Raw genomic sequence first — 19569 nt, 5'->3', positions numbered from 1 at the left:
TATGACATATGTGATTTATAGTATCTACTATATTGGATTACAGTTTACATTGTCTTTCTCTACCATCTTAACTTCTCATTTTTATCTACAATTTCTTCCCTAATTTTATATAAAAAAAATATTTAAAAACCTTCTAGAGCTTAAATAATTATCTCATACTTGGACATATATAAGTTATTTAATTAAAAAAAATTTAATGGAGTGTATTAAAAAATATGTCAATGTAAATAAAATAATCCAAAACCTATGATGCTTAAACTCAATCAAACTCACCAAGTATGGCCCATTCAATTTTTACTTTCTAGTTGGCCTCTAGTTGGGTTTATGCAATACATAGAGCTAGAGAAGTGCATAAGTGCAAAAATCTTCGATTGAGATTGCTTATGTAAAAAAATACTTATGTTCATAAGCGCTTCTGCTACATGTATTTTTATTATAAATATTTAGAAGTTTTTATTAAAAATCTAACAAGAAGCACTCAAAAGTGCTTTTTGAAGCAGTGCATGGCATGTGCTTCTCTGGAAAGCATTTCAACAATTAATAACCACTTTAATTTTTTAAAACTAAACAAGGCAGAAACGCTTTTGATTGTCAAACAACACTTATAGTTAGCTCTTCCAAAAGAACTTCCTAAACTTCCAAAGTAGGATGCCAAAGTTGTATTCCATACAAGGCCATTTGCTACATTTATAATAATGAACCACATCCTAGTTTGTTAGAGATTATTGGCTTAGAGAGTAATGAAACCTTGAAGGAAGAAATTTATGATTTCCACAAAAAAGGGTAAAAGGATAAAAGGGATAATTTTTCATCCGTGTAAAGAAGTTGTCATCCATTTCTTCTTTGAAGATGCCTCACAATGTAGTGAAGAATTCTATCCAAGTTGATCATCTCTAACAAATGATACCTATATGTGCAAACTGGTCACATTATTTTAACTTCAATGTGTTTTATTGGACGGGAAATTCACACAATTTTTTTAACCTTCTATATGTTGTTTGTTTGCGATCTTTGAATTAATATTCGGAGGAGAACTAAATCACATAAATAAGCGAGTGGTCATATCTCTATCAAGCTTGACATAGATCAGGTGTGGTGATTGTTTTGCCCTTAGCCCACCATATGTAATAATATCCAATAAATGCTAGGCCATGTTATTTGTTTCTTCAGCTTTTGATCCACCTAGGTTCATAAAAAGTCCAATGGGATGCCAAATGAAAGAAAATACTTTAGCTTGTCTGGTAATTATTTCAATTTTTTGAATTATTTTTATTTTTAATATGTGAGATGTGGCGAAAACATATGAGAAAAACGAGGAATGAAGAAGGGTGGTGAGAGGGGAATAAATAAAAAATAAAGAATGAGGACAAAATCTTGAACGTGAAAACAGTTTAAAATACTTTTTTGTTTGATTATTAATTTTCATTTTGAGTGCCTTTTTTCTCTTATTTTTCTCATGTATTTTCCTCTATCTCTAACACAAAAAAGATCAAATTCTAAATGCAAAATGACCAAAAGTTAAAAACAAAAAGGTTATCAACAAGTTATTCCTTTATTAAGTAACAAATCAAAATTTGATATTAGTAACAATTCTTATTTTTTATACTAATGTTTTGTATGGTTGTGATTTGTGGTTAACGATAAGAACTTATTAAACCAAGTGGTGTGCCAAAAAACGAATGTAATTAGAAAATGACAACATTATCAATGTACATATTTTGATACAAGTGAGATAATAGTGGTGGGAAATTTGAATGCATAACCTCAAGTGCAAACAATTACCTTGCATCGAAGAATATTACTTTTCAAAACCTTGCAGTTTAACACAAGCTCTAACTGGCAGGACTAATAAGAGGAATGATAACTAACGAAATGGGCTTTACAATATTTTTACAATCAATTTAGCACAATTGAGTATTCTTTAGTCTAAAGTTGGGGAAGGATAACATTGTAGCTTAGCTACTAGTGCAATTTCAATTGGACATTTAGTTTATTTACGGGAATTGCCACTGGTTTGGGGGCTGGGTTTGTGCTTTAGCTCGATTGTGCATTTTGCGGGCCTTTCTTGGGTGGCCCGTTTCTGCCTCCAGCGCTTAGGCCCACTTTGAGCTTCGAAACTTGGCTGGCAGTTTTGGAATTCCATTTGTTCTTGACCCGTTAAGGTGGTGGGTTTTTGAGAGAAAAGGGTTGCGGCAGAAAGAGAGAGAGAGCAAGAGAGGGAGGGACGGGGGCATGAATTAAGGTTGGGTGAGTTCGATGAGGGCCTATCACATTCGTGTTTGATGAGGGTTTACAGAGAGAGGGAGAGAGTAGGCCGGGGGCCCCCCGGGGAGGGGGGGGGGGATGTTGTGGAAAGAGATAGAGAGAGAGAGAAAGGTGTAGGTGCAGGAATTAGGGCAGGGTGGGCTCGATGGGGCCTGGCACATTTGTGTTTGGTGATGGTTTAATGAATTTGGGGATTGGAGAGTGCTTTTTGTCTTCTTTTTATTTTGTTGCTTGAAGGACCTGTTTATGCTCATTTTCTTTTTCTGGTTATGTTATACTATCCTCTGTGTTTTTCTCTTCGAAGGTGAATTGTTTTGCTATCCACTGTGTTTCTCTGTTTTGTGGGGTTTTGATTTCACTGCATGCTTCAATTGCTATTTTTTTTTTCTTCGGCTGTTCATATTACCACTGTAATAGTTCTTGTAGTTTTCCATTTTCTTGTAGTCATTTCAAATCTAATTAAAATTGAAATATAGAAAAACTAGACTAAATCCAACAACAGCTCAAATTCTTGAATTCTTGGACCTGATCAAAGTAACCCATTAAACATTGATTAAAACTAAGATTTACAGTTAATTTCTAATTAAATTTCCACGGATTGATAAAATTATACAAAAATTCGGCGATATACCCAAATTTTAAAGATCCAATACGTGTAAAAGCTATCTAATACACCTCGTGTCACATCCCGGCCCGGGGCGGATCAGTTCCCGGACCCGCTCCACCACCGTAGCACGATATTGTCCGCTTTGGGCCCCGACCACGCCCGCACGGTTTTGTTTCTGGGAACTCACACGAGAACTTCCCGATGGGTCACCCATCCTGGGAATGCTCTCGCGCGCTACTCGCTTAACTTCGGAGTTCCCATGGAACCCGAAGTCAGTGAGCTCCCAAAAGGCCTCGTGCTAGGTAGGGATGAGAATATACATTTAAGGATCACTCACCTGGGTGATGTGGGATGTCACAATCCACCCCCCTTAGGGGCCCGACGTCCTCGTCGGCACACCACGGCCAGGGTTAGGCTCTGATACCAAATTGTCACATCCCGGCCAGGGGCGGATCACTTCCCGGGCCCGCTCCACCACCGTAGCACGATATTGTCCGCTTTGGGCCCCGACCACGCTCGCACGGTTTTGTTTCTGGGAACTCACACGAGAACTTCCCGATGGGTCACCCATCCTGGGAATGCTCTCGCGCACTACTCGCTTAACTTCGGAGTTCCCATGGAACCCGAAGCCAGTGAGCTCCCAAAAGGCCTCGTGCTAGGTAGGGATGAGAATATACATTTAAGGATCACTCCCCTGGGTGATGTGGGATGTCACAATCCACCCCCCTTAGGGGCCCGACGTCCTCGTCGGCACACCACGGCCAGGGTCAGGCTCTGATACCAAATTGTCACATCCCGGCCCAGGGCGGATCACTTCCCGGGCCCGCTCCACCACCGTAGCACGATATTGTCCGCTTTGGGCCCCGACCACGCCCGCATGGTTTTGTTTCTGGGAACTCACACGAGAACTTCCCGATGGGTCACCCATCCTGGGAATGCTCTCGCGCGCTACTCGCTTAACTTCGGAGTTCCCATGGAACCCGAAACCAGTGAGCTCCCAAAAGGCCTCGTGCTAGGTAGGGATGAGAATATACATTTAAGGATCACTCCCCTGGGTGATGTGGGATGTCACACCTCGTCCTTTATAATATCGATTTACACTTAAAATGCAAATCGAAGTGACCTAATTCGAACGATACATCACAAATAGACATACAAATTTCATATATTAAATCCGTAAAAAGTATATAAATTCAAAAGTTTCTGAGAAAACCGTACCTTACGAATTTTCCGGAAAAAAAAAGAGAGGAAGAATTGAAGCTCAGGTTTTGAAGGAATTTCAGGCACAGAGAACGAGAGAGGAAGAGGAAAGATGGTTGCCTGGTTGGCTACGTTAAGTGGAGGAGGAGGAGAGCGAATAAACGTTTTCTGTCTGTGGAATTTTACGTGGTTTGTTTGAGCGGATAGTTTGGTTATACGATGTCAAGGGTAGCTTTCACTGTTTGACCTTGGGAGATTACGAGGCCAAGCCGCCACCTTCGGTCTGGACGTTAACGTTAACTACGGAGAGCCGTTGAGCCTCGTAGTCGTAAAAGCGTTTGGTGCCATTTTAATATTGATTTTAACAGCTGCAAGGTTCCTTTCTTTTCAGGAGTTTTGTTTTGTTTTTTTTTTTTTTTGTTCTTTCTTTTTTTTTGGTGTATGAAGTTGTATTTTTGGTGTTCTTATATTATGTGCACCATTTTTGTTTATCATGCCAGTGAACCGATGAGCTTTAGGTTTTTTTATTTTGAGATCATGATTTGTTGTGGTTAATGTTCATCCAAATTGAATCACAGATTGATGGGCTTACATTTGTTACCCTTGCATTGTTTATGTGTGCATTGTGTTTGTTTTTGTGTGTGTTTTGTTATTTCTTTTGGTTATGAAGAAATGAAACTATATGTGGCCTGATGTCGTTTTATGTGATGTTGTGTTTTCTCTGTCCATGCTATTTTTGGATAATATAGAAATATTTTATAGAATCCAATGCTTGTTGTGCAGTTAGGTTGAAGAGCATGTTTTCTGTCTTCGAATAAAGCATAGAATGATAAACTTAGGTGCTGCTCAGTTTTGTGAACTCATTTATGTTTGTTTTGGTGTTGGGGTTTAAACCCTAGACCCTTACATGTTTGCTTTTATGTTCATACAATGTGTATTTTTTTCCTTTCAATCCTCTGCATGTGGTCTTAAAACTGAACTTCCATAGACTTTTTGTGGGTGGCACTATAGCTTGGTGATGGTGATAGTGCAACTTCGATTTGGGATTTGGGTTTATTTAGGGAATTACGATCCTTTTTAAGATTTGAAAAAGGGTGGGGCCTTAGGTTTGTTGGGGAGGGGTGGCACTGTAGCATAGCTGCAGAGCAATTTCAATTGGCTATTTTGTTTTTTTTTTTAATTTTTTTTAACGGAATTGTTGTTGGTTTCGGGGCTAGGTTTTTGCTTGGGGTGGGTTGTACATTTTTTTTGGGCTTTTTATGTGTGGCCTGTTTCCCCTTCAACGCTGGGCCGGGCAGTTTTGGAGTTCCAATTTTTTTTTTTTTGCAGGAATTAGGGTTAGGTGATTTGGGTGGGGGGCTTACACTTTCATGCTTGGTGAGGGTAGCTGTTACAGGGAGAGGGAGGGAAAGGGGAGCGTTCTTCAATAGTTTTAAAGATGATGGAAATTTTTCAACAAGGCCACAAAAAATTATATGGTTGTGAATCTAAAGTGAGTTTGGGTATTGGTCCTAAACCCTAACGAGCACACTAGATATTTGTTTTTGTTTTTAATTATAGTCATGCGATTGTTGGACGCATTTCAACATGTGTCTCTCTTTTATCTGTTTTTTCTTTTGATTCTCTTTTAAGTTTAATGGATGTTCTTAAAAAGTTTGGTTTTCAAGCTTTACATATTTTTCTCATGTCCTCCGTCATGCAATTCTATGTACTATTGTTGTTGATGTTGTATTCTATCTGTTATTCAGAGCAAAGAAAATGTTGAAAGAAATTGATCGAAGTGAATAACATATCCTAGGAGTTTTGGTAAAAAAATTAAGGAGATTGGTTAGACATCAAAAAGAAGAACAACTTTGAGGAACTAAACTTAAATTTTCAGACACTGCTCCAGGACTAGGCACATTGACCAGACACAAAATAGAGAAAACAAGAATGGGTTTACAATCGAAACAAATTGGTTGTTCACACGATATACTTGCCTGCAAATCCTAATAATTGGCCATATGAAGAAGACTTTAGAGTCATAGATCATTTTTCTATCTGCTTAGACCCTCCATTTCGCTCTCGAGTCTCTAGGGACAGGAGGAAATTAATTTATAAGATAAAGATAGGTGTGTGAATCACATTATTTGTACGTTGGTTGGTGTTCCAAGTGTGAGACTTTTGTCATCCATTATATATGTGCAGATGGCATCATTCTAAATATATGTAAACAAAGTATGGTCAATAAGAACAAGCTTATTAAACCGCAGACTTATGCAATCACATTGTGTTGTGGTCACTTTCTTAAAATATTTAATTTTGTTCTATTATTTGTATTACATGTCAATTGCTTTAATGTGATGCCGTTATCTAAATAACAAAAAGAATTACCGCTCTTCTTTAAGATAAGATTTGAACTACAAGACAATTTTTTTTAACCCGCCGCAACGCTCGGGCATCAATTCTTCTAGTTTTAATAAAAAACCAGATCTCAAACTGAAGACCATAATTAATCAAGGCTACAAAACTTGTTGAGGTCAAATTAGTTTTTGTTTTATTTCTTTCAGTTTTACACTAACAGAAAGGGAAATACAGAAAAATGGAATTCCCAGTTCAGGAATGTTTCAGTCATCTAAAATCTAAAATTAATTCCTTTCAGCACAACACTGAAGAGCTAAGCCATCCGCTTTCAGCTTTCTGCCAAGTCCTTAATAATATGCTCACCTTGAAATGTTACAAAATTGGGGGATAGCCTAACTGCTCAATTTCCCAGCTTAGCTTTGAAGCAACTCTTTCATGGCGTGGAAAATATTCCTGATGAAAAATAAAAAAATATGCAGATCAAGTTTAATTAGTACATACAAATACAGTAAAAAAAAAAAAAAAGTACTAGAAGTTGGAAAAACCTTTTGATTAATTACCTCCATTTTCTTCACTAACTCCTTGGCAGTAGGAGCAGAAACAATTATGTGGCGTGCTGTTGGACTAATGAAACCTTCCTCTACTGCCTTGTCAATAAATGACAACAAGGAGTTATAGTACCCATCCACGTTCAGCAAACCAACCTGAAAAAAATGACATTTTTAATCCACACTAGCATTTGCCTACACATTTTGTGTGTATGAACATATTTTTTTTGAAAATGAGAAGGAAAGAGGGGGAGAGAGAGAGAGAGAGAGAACGTGGGGCGAGTGGGGGGTGTTTTTCTTATTTTTTTTTATTTATATATATATTAATATTAGAGATATTTTAACATCATATGTAGGTAAGGTTTAAATAAAAAACAGTAAAATTTAGACCTGTGAAATTACATTATTGCCCATTATTTTTTTTTTTGTGTGATAGAAGACTAATTTATCATTTCATCCTCTTTTGGTTGACAAAGAGAGTTTTATTAATCAGTAAAGATTACGATTTAAAGAAAATGGTGATGAATAGTTTTCTTGCCAAATTCTGTTTTTAGATTGTGAAATCCGGAATGTAAACTTAGGCAAAAATCCAACATGATCGATGATAAAAATTCGCAGTTTGAAACAGTTTATTAAGAGAACATTTCCTTGAAGATGTTAACAAGATCATAAGACCTCCAATTCTTCATTTTAAAGGTGTGGATTTGAACTAATCGAGTAAATTTAAGTACCTAGGTTATAAATAAATTAATTAAAGCACAAACGTAGGCTTTACCGGTTTATCATGAATGCCCAGTTGAGCCCATGTTATCACTTCAAGAAGCTCTTCAAGAGTTCCATAGCCACCTTCATACATTAAAAGAAAGGGGAATAAATAAATAAAAATAATAATAATGATCAATTACTAGTAATAGAGGCCAATCCTCTTCTTCCTTTTTCACTTTAAGTAAAGGAGCTTCGAGTGAACCCAATTAGACTCAACTTGAGGCCCAAAATGTAGGCCTAATTTGTTAATCTGAAAAGGTTGGTGATTTTGTTTTTGTGGACAAAATATCTTAGTGATCTGGACCCACTTCTTTTAAGCTATTAGAGCATGCTACACGCCTTTAGTTTGCTATGCGCTTTCAGTTTAGAATGCAGATGGTTAAAATCGGAGTGTCGAAATTATGCTATAACAATAGCTACACCACCTTCTACCCAAATCATCGTAGAAACGGTGTCCAAAAGTGCAAACCCCGCTCCCTTTTAGCAAACTTTAGTAGTGAGCTTGGGTTTTAAATGGATGGGAGTTAGGATAGGATTGAAAAAAAGTGTTCCAGCTCCTAAATTAAATAAATATCCCAAAAAATTGAAAGATGAACAAATGGAGGACAGGTCGGTTAAAGGGTTAAGAGTCAGCGTGAAACTTTTATGTCTTATTTCACGCGCAGGCCACATCTTACTTAGGACCATTTTCATCTGGTATTTGGTTGATTTGGTGAAAGAGTTCGTATTCTTTTTGTTTTTGTTTTCTTTTTTCTATGTCTAAGCAGGCCTTGACAACCCTGTAGTCGCATTACAGGTTGTCAACCTTCTTGTTTTTTTATAAAAAAAAAAAAAAAGGACAACTAGTGGCAAGCTACTATTATCTATCTTTTTCGGAGGTCGGGAAGACTCACAAAGACATTTTAAAGAAATGTTCCAAGTTTTTCCTTTTAGGTATTTAAAAAAGTGGTCAGATTTAAGTAGTGACTAGCCTTATAGTCGCCTATAGCAATTGGCATTTTATGCTAAATTATGTTTGTAGATCTTAAGCTAAAAATAATAATTTTATAGTTTTTATTAAAAAAAAAAAGAAGTAATTATTCAAAAATAAATAAAAATAAAAATGAAACCACCCACTACGGGGGTTTTTCTTTAAAAAAAATCAAATACTAAATTTCATTGAAAATGGCTTGAACTATCTTATCCTTATGAATTAAATTGTTTTATTTTGAAAACCCTAAATAGAGAGGGGTATTCCTTTAGATTTTGAAAGCTTCACATTTTTACCTTCTTATTTTATATACAGGTATATAAATTAATTAATTCTGTATATATTAATTATTTTGATGAAGTGTTTTGTGTGTTTTTTTACTATTTAAAATTTAAACCACCGGCAGTTTCCTCCTGCAATGTCGGCCAAAGCCAAATATAAACCCCCTTCTCCCTTCAGGATTACAGTTTTTTGTTAACTTATTGTTATTAAGAGGAGGGGTCGGATTTTAAACTATTAGAATAATTTAGTGAAAGTAGGAGTTTCAAACTTCGAATGCATGGATTTAAACTCAATACCCTATACATTAGCATATTAGACTAAATGCTCCAGGAAATGTATTAACATTAACAGTACCTTTGCAGATTTCTAAGTACATATGGTTTATTGCTAAAGGCCACAACTGGCACCTTCATCTTTATGTTTTTTTGTACAGAGAGAGATGGAAGAAGATAGCATGAAACGGTTAACAGTTTCTAATTGGGAATTAAAATCTAATAAACGGCAAGTGGATCATGAGGGTATGAGGGCTTCGAGATTACACTTTATTAAATGAGTGTATACAGTTGTGTATTGTATTTCTCATTATCCGATAACACAAATTGTAGTCGAGATGAGAGATCCAGACCTACAGAAATTATCTCATTGAGGTTAATCCTAAACAGGGTTAGTCTCACAATATATATTCTCTTGGAAAATATTCTTTAGCAAAATTTCAGTAGGACTAACTTATTTTCCAAGTGTTCTTTTCAGCTTGATGTTGTTACCTTTAATTATGAACAATATGGCCCATTTCAACATATGTCTTCTGAAAATATATCATATTCTTGCTGAATTTTCTTTCATTTTATCTTGTTATTTTATGGTCAATTTAAACTTTTACTCATGTATTTCAAGGGAACTTTGAGTAAACTATGAAAATATAAGTATGTTATTAAAGGTGGTTTGGTATGAAGTGTATACACAGTGTGTGTGTGTGTGCACATGCCAGGTTATATACCAACCAGGTAAGGCAATAAAGGCATCAGAGTGCTTTGCCATCTCTGCCTTCCTTTGGTGCATGTCCGCTACTGCTTTCACTTCCCCCACAGTGTCTCCAGTTATCTGACAACTCGGTCAATACACACAAATTGGTCCCCATAAAAATAAAAAAATAAAAACGGAAGAAATTGGGTAGAAAAAGAAGCACAAAGGAAGAGAGAGAGAGAGAGAGAGATTTGTCATAGTGTTGGCCAAAGAGGGAACTGAATCCCCTTCGGATTCAAAAGGATCTGAGCCCCCAATCAATGAATTTGGACTATTGAAATTGATCAAACAGTTACAATTATTATAACTTTAGAGGACTCCATTGTTTGTAGTCATTAAATCAAATTTCAATAATCCGGATTCTTTGATTAGTGGGTTCAAATCCCTTGGATCCAGAGGGGTCCAGTTCCTCCAAAGAAAAGCAATCATGAGTCGTGCACAGTGGTGGTCTCAATCTAATATCATTTGAGTCAGCAATTCCACACAAGGCAAAATGAATTAGTGAAATCTTGAATGCCACATTCTCTTGTGTCTATCTTCTCACATCAACATATTATAATCACATGGAAGAGAGGAAGAAAATTTGAAAAATAAATATCCACTCATTTATACTTAAGATTTTCTTAAAATAAAGGGAAAGAAAATACAAAAAATTACAAGTATAAAAGGCTGATATTTTTGTTCCATGAAGAATCTGAGTAACTACTAGTGGGATATAAAAGCTAGTAGAGAAGGACAAAAATGTGGAAGACCCAAGATTGGGCAGGTGGATTTAGGGATGAATTCAAAACCAATTCCACATGTGAAAGCTGAAAAATTGGAGCACCAATCATATTTCTAAGCTAGAGAGAGTCTAGCTGTCGATCTTCAACTCCAAAAGTGGCATGTGAAAAACCCAGAATATTAAGATAAAAAAGGTGAGGTAGAAATTCATCATGAAATAATATTCGAAAATAATCTTAAAAATAAAGAGAAAAGTAGATAATTCTCTCTCTGTCTCTGTCTCTGTCTCTGTGTGTGTGTATATTTCACACAAGTTGTGTATTGTATGGTCATTTTCATCATATTGTGTTAGAGTAAAATGCCATGGGAAAAAATAATAATAGAGAACATACCTCTCTAGGCATGAGTGTCTTGGGAATAACTCTACAGAGACAATAACATGACAAAAATGATTAGTTTGAGTTGAAAACCAAAAGCAGAATTAAGGGCAAGGAGGAAGAATTAAGATCCTCACCCAATGACATGTCTACCACCATCATAAACAGCTTGGGAAATCAGCCCCATCAGTCCAACACTCCCTCCTCCATATACCAAATCAATATTCTTTGAAACCTTTTGCAAAATATGAACCACACAACGATACTTAGTAACCGGAAATAATTTTGGAGAATTGTTACTTGTACCCTAAAAAAGTCGTCCTCTACCTTTTTTAGGAAAAAAAGTAAAAATAAAAATGCATGATGGCTATTAGGAAATACAAATTAATAAAATTCTCATCATAGTAGAATTACCCTATTTCCATATGTGAGAGAGAGAGAGGTAGTAGTCAAATAAACTACATTTGGTTGTTCCATGAAAGTGGGAAGGATAGATAAAATGATTTCATTGTTAATTCCCAGCCTTCTTTATGTATATACACATATATAGATTGACAGTAAGATACATGAAGCAGAGGCTTGAAGTTGCAAATGGTCAAAACTAATAAGCTTATGTCAATTTAAGAGCATCAATTGAAAACATAAACCCGTTATATACGTATATACATATGTATATGCGTGTGTGTGTGTGTGTGTGTGTGTGTGTGTGTAGAAGAATGAAGATCAACCTAATTGAAGTTCAGCTAGAAAACCCAAAAAATCAAACCCAAATTGAAAAACGAGTATTAGTTTTAGTATTACCAGTTCTTCTCCCAGCTCAATAGCTGCTTCTTTATAACTGCTTTTGTTTCCTGGACTACTTCCACAGAACACACAAATCCTCTTGAATTTTGATAGCTTCATTTCCTTCTCCATGTTTCTCTTAATCTGTCTCTTCTTTTTCCTCTCTCTCTCTCTCTCTCTCTCTCTCTCTCTAACAGGTTGAGAATTTGGAAGTGATGTTGTTTGATTTCGTTTCATGGGGTTGTGTTTGCACATATATATAACGGTACAACATATAGGCGTACATTAGCACGCGCAGTTCCATACTCAATGGTCCATCCATCCCTTTGCGGACCAGAGAGAGTACGGGGCTTATTTCATCACCCGAGTTGTATGCATATCTATCTTACCAACCAATCAGAAAGAGACTTTATCTTTTGTTGTCAATTGTATTATTATATATGTCGGGTGAAAGATAATTAGACAATGCTGCCAATTAGTATCATGTGAGCGTGGATTACAGCGTTTTAGTTACATTGCATTATAAGGTATTAAAATGACATCAATTTTTTTTCTTTTTTAGTCTGATTTGCCTATGTGATTCTTTATTAAATTAATGATATGGTGAGTATGACACTAGAATATAATCTGATATTTAAGTCACATTTGTATTATATTATTATTAAAAATTTGTCAAATAATAGAGGATTAAACTTTCAAGTAGGCTAAACGTATAATTAATACAATCTCAAAATTTTAGCGTGCAATGTGAAAAAAATTAAAACTTTCTAATTCACCTTAAATCTAAAAGGTATAAAATATATTTAGCGCTAATTTGTAATAAACCAATATGCGCTTTGACCATTCCCCCTAGTGTCAAATTGGAGTTTGAACATTTTTGTTTCATCCAATTTGGCCTTCGAACTTCTTGGATAGGCTAATGCGTCCTTTCAATTGTCAAAATTCAACATTTTACGGTAAGTTGAATCATTAAAACTATTTTGTAATGTATGAGTTATGGTCGGAGGATACATATTTTGACATATTTTAGAGAGATAATGATTATGAGTCAAAATTTAGTCAATCAAGATTAAATAATTATTTACAACAATAATTAAAAATTAGCATTAATTATAAAGGGTCTTTAGAAGCTCATTTCTCCCTCTCTATATTTCTCCCTCCCTTATTTAGGAGCTTCCAGATAAATTTCTATCTTAAAAGCTGAATAGGGTGCATAATTGGAGTTGATTTTGTTTAAAATCCTACCTAATTTCTAATTAAGAGCTTATTTACTTTGTTAGAGATGCTCTTAGACTTGGTAAAAAGCTTATGAACATAAATATAAAAGCACAAAAATAACTATATATTAACTCCAAAACAACTAAGGCACAAATAATTGCGTGATTTGTAGCGTTTTCTCTCTCTCTCTCTCTCTCTCTCTCTCTCTCTCTTTTTTTAGGGTAAAAGAGAATTTCATTCATAATAACCAAGTCATACAAAGACATGCATATGAAAAACAAATCAATGGCCTCTAAAAAGCCTTGACGAACAAAACCCAGTGGGAAAAAGCTCGACGAAGGAAAAGAGGCCTCACATGCACAATAAACTTAGACCTCCACCACAATATCGGCATGGATAAGGTCCAAAAGTCACAACGGACCAGTATCCACCCACATTGATAACTCACGACACTGTAGGTTGAATCAGGCTAGACGATGTGCAATCCCATTAGCATCCATTGAAACATGGTTCATGACCACTTGGTTTACATGCAAAAGAGCTCGAATGCTATCGACATAAACACCATCAGCGGCCAAGTACTCTTCATCTTGTTAATTAATTGAACAAACCTCAACGAATCTGATTCCACTATAAATGGACACAACCAAAATCCAGTGCCAATTCCAATCCTTTCTTGATGGCATGAAGCTCTAAAGCAAGGATTGAAATCAAAGAAGGAGCAGGCATAGACAACGCACCTACTAGATCACCATTAGACCCATGAACAATCGCTCCAATTCCACGGCATCCATTCGTCATACTTTCAAAGTAAAAAGAATTTCTGGCATTCCAAAGCAACCACAAACTGATAAAGAGAAGTTCCAATATTGATCCGGAGATGTAGCCTATTCTAAACAATGGTGTATTTTCCTTAGACTGCCAATTATCATATTCTTATGCCTCTTTATCCTTTTCGAACCACCATGTTTCTCAAATTTTGTCCATTTCAAGCACTTCTTGAAGATTTTGAGGTTGCGCCCTACATTGTTTTTACAAACCTTAAACCTAAATCGTAATTATTTGAAATCCTTATTAAGACATATTGTACATGCTTTGGTAGAATATCATTTGGTTTAATAGTGACTTAGTGTTGTGGATGCAAATTTTGTACATGGCTGATTTGTCCGAATTCCCCACCTACAAGAGAACAAACACCGTTAACCTTATTGAAGAACACCCTAGAAAGGGGGAGGGTGTCTGGCAAAGGACCTCTGATGCCTAAGTCAGAAAAGTAGTGGAGAGAAAAATATAACTTGAGTGTGTTCTAAGTAATAAGTGGGATTACTGTTTCCTCCGATTAACTTGGCTTTTGATACGGAAAAAAAACTGTAACAGGTAGCTAGCAGGGGAGGCTGCAGACCAGACTAGGCAGTTCTTAATGGTGCAAGCCAGTTTATGTAGTCATGCCAGCTAGTATTATTAAAGTCCTTGTTGCTAATAGCACATGTGCACCAAACACCCTCTGAGAGACTTTGGAGAGTAAGTGACTTGCCATCATTAGACCGAGTATGACCTCATAGTAGAACATGTAATGGACAACTTGAAAGGCCCATAATATATATGCCATGGGCGGCCCAGATAGCCCATGACATGCACTATGTGTGGCTCGAAGTTCCCATGGTCCGTTAATAGCATAAAAGCTCATCATCTTAGGTCAGACTATGTCCTATCCTTTTAGGTAAATTTGTGGTCTATTCACGATGTTAAGGGTAAGTTGCCATATTGAGATTGAGCATATGGTCTACATGCCCTCCTTTTATTTGATGTGGTTAATTTATGTCTCCACAAATTCCCCCACATCTGCTTGTGTTTAAGTAGGAAAAAAAAGGGGATGTACTTCCTATTTGAATAAGATTTTTCTTCCAAGACAAGGTAGGTTTTCAAGTCTTAAAAGAAAAAGGTTTCCTTTTCTTTCCCCAAAAGGATTCAATATAAATAGGAGATAACCCTTCTTGAATTCTCACAAATTCCTAACTTTAAAAATTCAAAATTTGCGTAGAAAATTCACAGAGAAAAAAAATCCACGTATTAAAATTTTCATTATTCCTCTCTTTTACTCCTCGCATGTAATGGGACAACGGGTTGCCCTATCGTAGGTGTGGTTTTTGTTTGTGAGGATGACTTGGTTGATAGCAGAGAGTTCAGTATCTTTGTGTGCAAAATCTTCCACACCTTGGAAAAAGTCTGAGGAGGCAGTTGCCAATGCTAGTATGGAAACGAGGGAGAAGAGGATTGTCGCTGCCCCATATGGTGTCACATCAGCCAGGAATGAAAGCTATGCGCAAGTTACTGTATCTCACGTCACAACAAGATGGTTGCTTCGGCTATCAGTTGGGCTGCTTCTACATGGAGGGAGGAATATGCTTGTTGAAAATGTCCCCTAAAAGCCAATTATAAAAAAAATGATGCTTTAAAAACATTTCACATATTAAACTAATTTAGTTTAATCTAAAGGTAAAGATTATTGTAAAACCGTTTATTTAAATGTTGTGAGCTTAAGTAATAAGTCTAAAGGATATGTAATAGTGAGAATGTAATCTGAAGAAGTGAAATTCATAATATCTTTCTCTTTTATACACGTATTCTAAACGTTCTTGATCATAGTTTTGCCAACTAGACATTGACAATATGGCAAGATCAGTACATATGATGCCTTCTCTCTTCATATAGTGATTGGTTCGAGTCATTGGTGTGAAAGTGATAAGCTCATATTTATATATATTTTATATCAAATTCACTTGTCTTTTCTTAGTTAGTTCCTTATATTTTTGAGTTATTACTTTGTTTTTGTGTTTTGTAGGATTTGTCAAGTAAAGAAAAGAAAAATAACACAAGTGGAATTTTAAGTAATAAATTCGTCAAAACTGCCTGTGCAGGTCAGCTGACTTTGGAAGCAAGTTGCGGACAACTCAGAATGAATTAGAGAATGAGCCTTATATGCTTGGAAAGCTACGGATGTCTATTTTCTGGAGCATTTCGCGGATTGTTAATATCATTTTTCTAGAAAAAGTTATGGTCGTTCTAACACTGAAAGGTTCCCAGGAGGCTGAACAGTTTGTAACTGACAAGAAAACATTGAAAGCAATAAATCCCATAAAACTAACAGCCAAAACTGATGCAGCCAAGAACAAGCCAGCTAACACCTATTCAAATATCAGAGGAAATGAAAAATTAAGTGAGAGTAATGGGCATAAAGGCTGCCCAAAGAGTTACAATTGTTTTAGCATTTCCTCCCACTTATTGTCATCACTAAATGGCTGTTAGTGGGGTGAGTTATGGAGAAAAAACTGTGGCAGCAGAAAAGAAAAAAAGACCTACAGGTTGCAGCAACAAAAAGGGAGAAAAAGTGCGAAAAAAAGATAGAAAAAAAAGAAGCAAATCAAGGGAAAAAGGCAAGGCTGCTGCGTTGGGGAAGGAAGGAAAGGAAGGAGGAAATCTTGGCATTCTCTTCTCTCGGTTTTATCTTCTCAAACTCATGTGTTTCTTTTGGTTTAATTTGAGAATTATGTGTAACTAATTTTTAGTAGTTAGGGGCTGTTTTGAAGCCCCTAATATGATTGCAAGTTTGTTATGACATTTCGTTTGAATTACTTTTACGAATGGATGAAAATTGGTTCACTACTTGTCTCATTGATGAATTCTTTTTGTGTTTTCTACGGATGCATACTTAGTAAGCATATCTAGGATTCTAATGCTATGAATATGTGTGTGCCTGCCCTTGTCGAATGAGGACCTACATATGTTCTAGAGTGGTACTTGTTAATTGTGATTAACATGTGAACCAATTTCTAGGATTAGTAAGACAACGCTAGTACTTACGATGCCTTGTGATGACTCAAATTCTTTTCGTTCTTAATGATTTCTACTTGTTAAATCTATGAACACACCATTCGAGATTGCATGTTAGGGACTAAGTTAAGTTGAAAACGCCATTCTCTTAACATACTACATAATAAAGAGTAATAGGTTGAGTTCTAACATTAAGCCAACTTGAGCATCTTCATCCAAAAATGAAAGGAATTTGAATGAAACATAACATGTTTGCATGATTATTTGGTGGTGGATAGCAATTCCCCTAACTCGTTTTTCTTAATTTGTGAACTACTTAAAAATCTGTCTCTGTCTTGTTTTTGTTCGATTTAATTTAAATATCAAATCAACTCCAAAAATCCCAAAAATTTGTGTGAGTGTAGCTGTGTGTGTCTAGTATCTGCGTATAAAATTTCGTAGACTTTAGATAAGTGTAAGTCAGTCTAATAATTATTTTTCGGTGGCTGGTCAGTAGGGACAGCAGCCCAGTTTTTGTGACATTTTAAGTAGTTAGATAAAACATTCTTCTGCGGGAAAGACCCTTATTTTCATATGCTACAATTGACAAATATTATTGTTAATAAGGAAAATTAATAGGACATTTGTGTGCTACTTTGTGGTGTGCTTTTAATCCTATCAGAAAGACACCAAGACAAGTATGTAGGTGCTGAATAAAGAGTGAGTTTATTGAACACGATCAAACATGAGTTCTCGTACTCATGTCATATAAGAATTCACTAGTCAAAGTAGGCATTTCACCTGAGACATGACAATTGTCTTGTGGATACGCCTTTGATCATTTGGTGATACCTCATAACTCTGGGGTTTGCTCTGTGCATTGTTGGCATCATTGATTCATTTACAAATGCATGTGAGTATACAACAATGGATCTCGAACCTTCAACCATTGAAGGAGAATACACTATGACATGATTCAAAAGTCTCTGGCCATATCCCATAAATATGATTTAGGAAGTATATTCCAAATCACATTCATGAGAATTATATAGAAAAGAGAATCACATTAAATAGTAGATATGAACAAACTATCAACAAAACAATTAATGTGATAAAGAGTACATTCAGATTTTTTTAGGTCTTCTTGCTTACAACTTTGTCTCACGTTTCTTATGTGCTTTTCTTTTGGTGTTTTATAGCTTAATTTGCAGTTTTATATCTTTTAGGTTTTGTTTAGCTAGAGGGGTTAGGTATAACCTACAGGCTTTTTAACCCTTAAGCAGTTTTATATCAAAGTATTTAGGCTACATTATTAGTATATGATGCACTATAAAACATCAAATGGAGGGATTGAAATAACACGATCCAATGGATTTAGATATTTGTAAATAACTATTTGAAAATGGCGTTATTTGAAAATTCTTTGTTTAGTCGGTTTGTAATGCTCATGTAGTACATTTTTTTTTCGCTCCATCTAAAGTTATGTAGTATATTTGTAACTAACTTAGCCTAATTTCTTAATACTTGAAAATTCCTATACCAATCACAACATCAGTTTGCTATGGGTAAAAGGACTTGTCAATTTATTGTTGAATTGTATTTGTTATATATACAAGTATATGATTCGACCAAAAAAAACAAGTACATGATTTGTGTGCAGGTTCACATGAGAGAGCCATGACCCCATCTTAGATGTAGCCTCAACCACCCTCCTACCTGGACAAAGTTGTTGTATGCGTAGGAAACATTTATATTTCACTTGCAAAAAGGAACAAGATCCCTCCATCTCCCCACATTCTCACTTTCATCTGACCAAACATGCCGTCTTATCCCCATCTCTGGCCTACTAAAAATGCTTTGCTGCCTCCTCTCCACTCCAAAGTTTCAAATACTTTTTTACTACCCATAATATTGCTCGGTAACTTGTATGGACTTTTGGTTTGTTCATTGCCTGGATTGTTGGAGCTGCATCCTTCATGTTAAACTAATATCTGTGTCACTTTTTGTCATATTATATACACGAACATCTACGTATCCGATCCGACCTCAAGTTGGCATATTATATTTACAAATTTGATTAGCAAGTTTGCTTTAGTAATTAATACAAAAAAACCATTAACAATATCATTTTTTTCTTTGACGAGCATAAGAGAATTTAGTGGATGTGTCACTAGCTAGTGTGATGACATGCCTCAACTTTATTGTTTGATCATATGATTAAAGTAGCAACATGCCGACATCCCATGGAATTTTAAACACAACATCAATTCATCACTTGGCCACCACATTAGCCAATTTTGTTATGACCCACGTGTCACTAAGACAATGAATATGTGTTCTTATTTGTAAGTTTAGAAACTTATATCCCATTAAGGCATTAACTATCTGGTCTTTAATAATTTATCGCTGAATATATATATATATATATATATAGACACACACAAGCCCTTTAAGCAAAGAGGTAAATCCACTACATCAAATTTTAACGGTCCGAATCATCTATTTTGTAAGTCTAGATTCATAGATCATCCTTATCACAATGAAATTTCATTGTTTCTTGTAGAACTAAGTGTTCATCAATTTTTTTGAACTCAATTAGATGTCTTAAATATTTCCAATTTGACTAATATTTTGCAAGGATGATCAAAGAGGTGC

At 35.6% G+C, this 19569-nt stretch overlaps 1 protein-coding gene across 1 annotated transcript; it reads right to left on the bottom strand.

Moving 5' to 3' along the window:
* Positions 1-6582: 6582 nt before the first annotated feature.
* Positions 6583-12072, bottom strand: LOC137742679 (cytokinin riboside 5'-monophosphate phosphoribohydrolase LOG1-like). The gene is made up of 7 exons (XM_068482606.1): positions 11905-12072; positions 11241-11338; positions 11119-11149; positions 9982-10081; positions 7739-7809; positions 6976-7119; positions 6583-6868 (listed from the first exon to the last, which is right to left on the bottom strand). The coding sequence occupies exons 1-7, from the start codon at positions 12016-12018 to the stop codon at positions 6788-6790; spliced, it is 639 nt and encodes a 212-aa protein (XP_068338707.1). The 5' UTR covers positions 12019-12072; the 3' UTR covers positions 6583-6787.
* Positions 12073-19569: the final 7497 nt, after the last annotated feature.

Source organism: Pyrus communis, chromosome 8 (assembly GCF_963583255.1).
Source record: "Pyrus communis chromosome 8, drPyrComm1.1, whole genome shotgun sequence".
NCBI classification, from domain to species: domain Eukaryota; kingdom Viridiplantae; phylum Streptophyta; class Magnoliopsida; order Rosales; family Rosaceae; genus Pyrus; species Pyrus communis.
The sequence above is the reverse complement of the archived record's forward strand: the minus strand, read 5'-3'. Positions and strand labels throughout refer to the sequence as shown.

Coding starts and splice junctions, on each gene's coding strand:
- LOC137742679 (XM_068482606.1), bottom strand. CDS start 12,018: ATGGAGAAGGAAATGAAGCTATCAAAATTCAAGAGGATTTGTGTGTTC. Junction 11,339..11,904: donor TTGAGCTGGGAGAAGAACTG/GTAATACTAAAA, acceptor ATTTTGCAAAAG/GTTTCAAAGAATATTGATTT. Junction 6,869..6,975: donor AGTTAGTGAAGAAAATGGAG/GTAATTAATCAA, acceptor ATTTTTCATCAG/GAATATTTTCCACGCCATGA.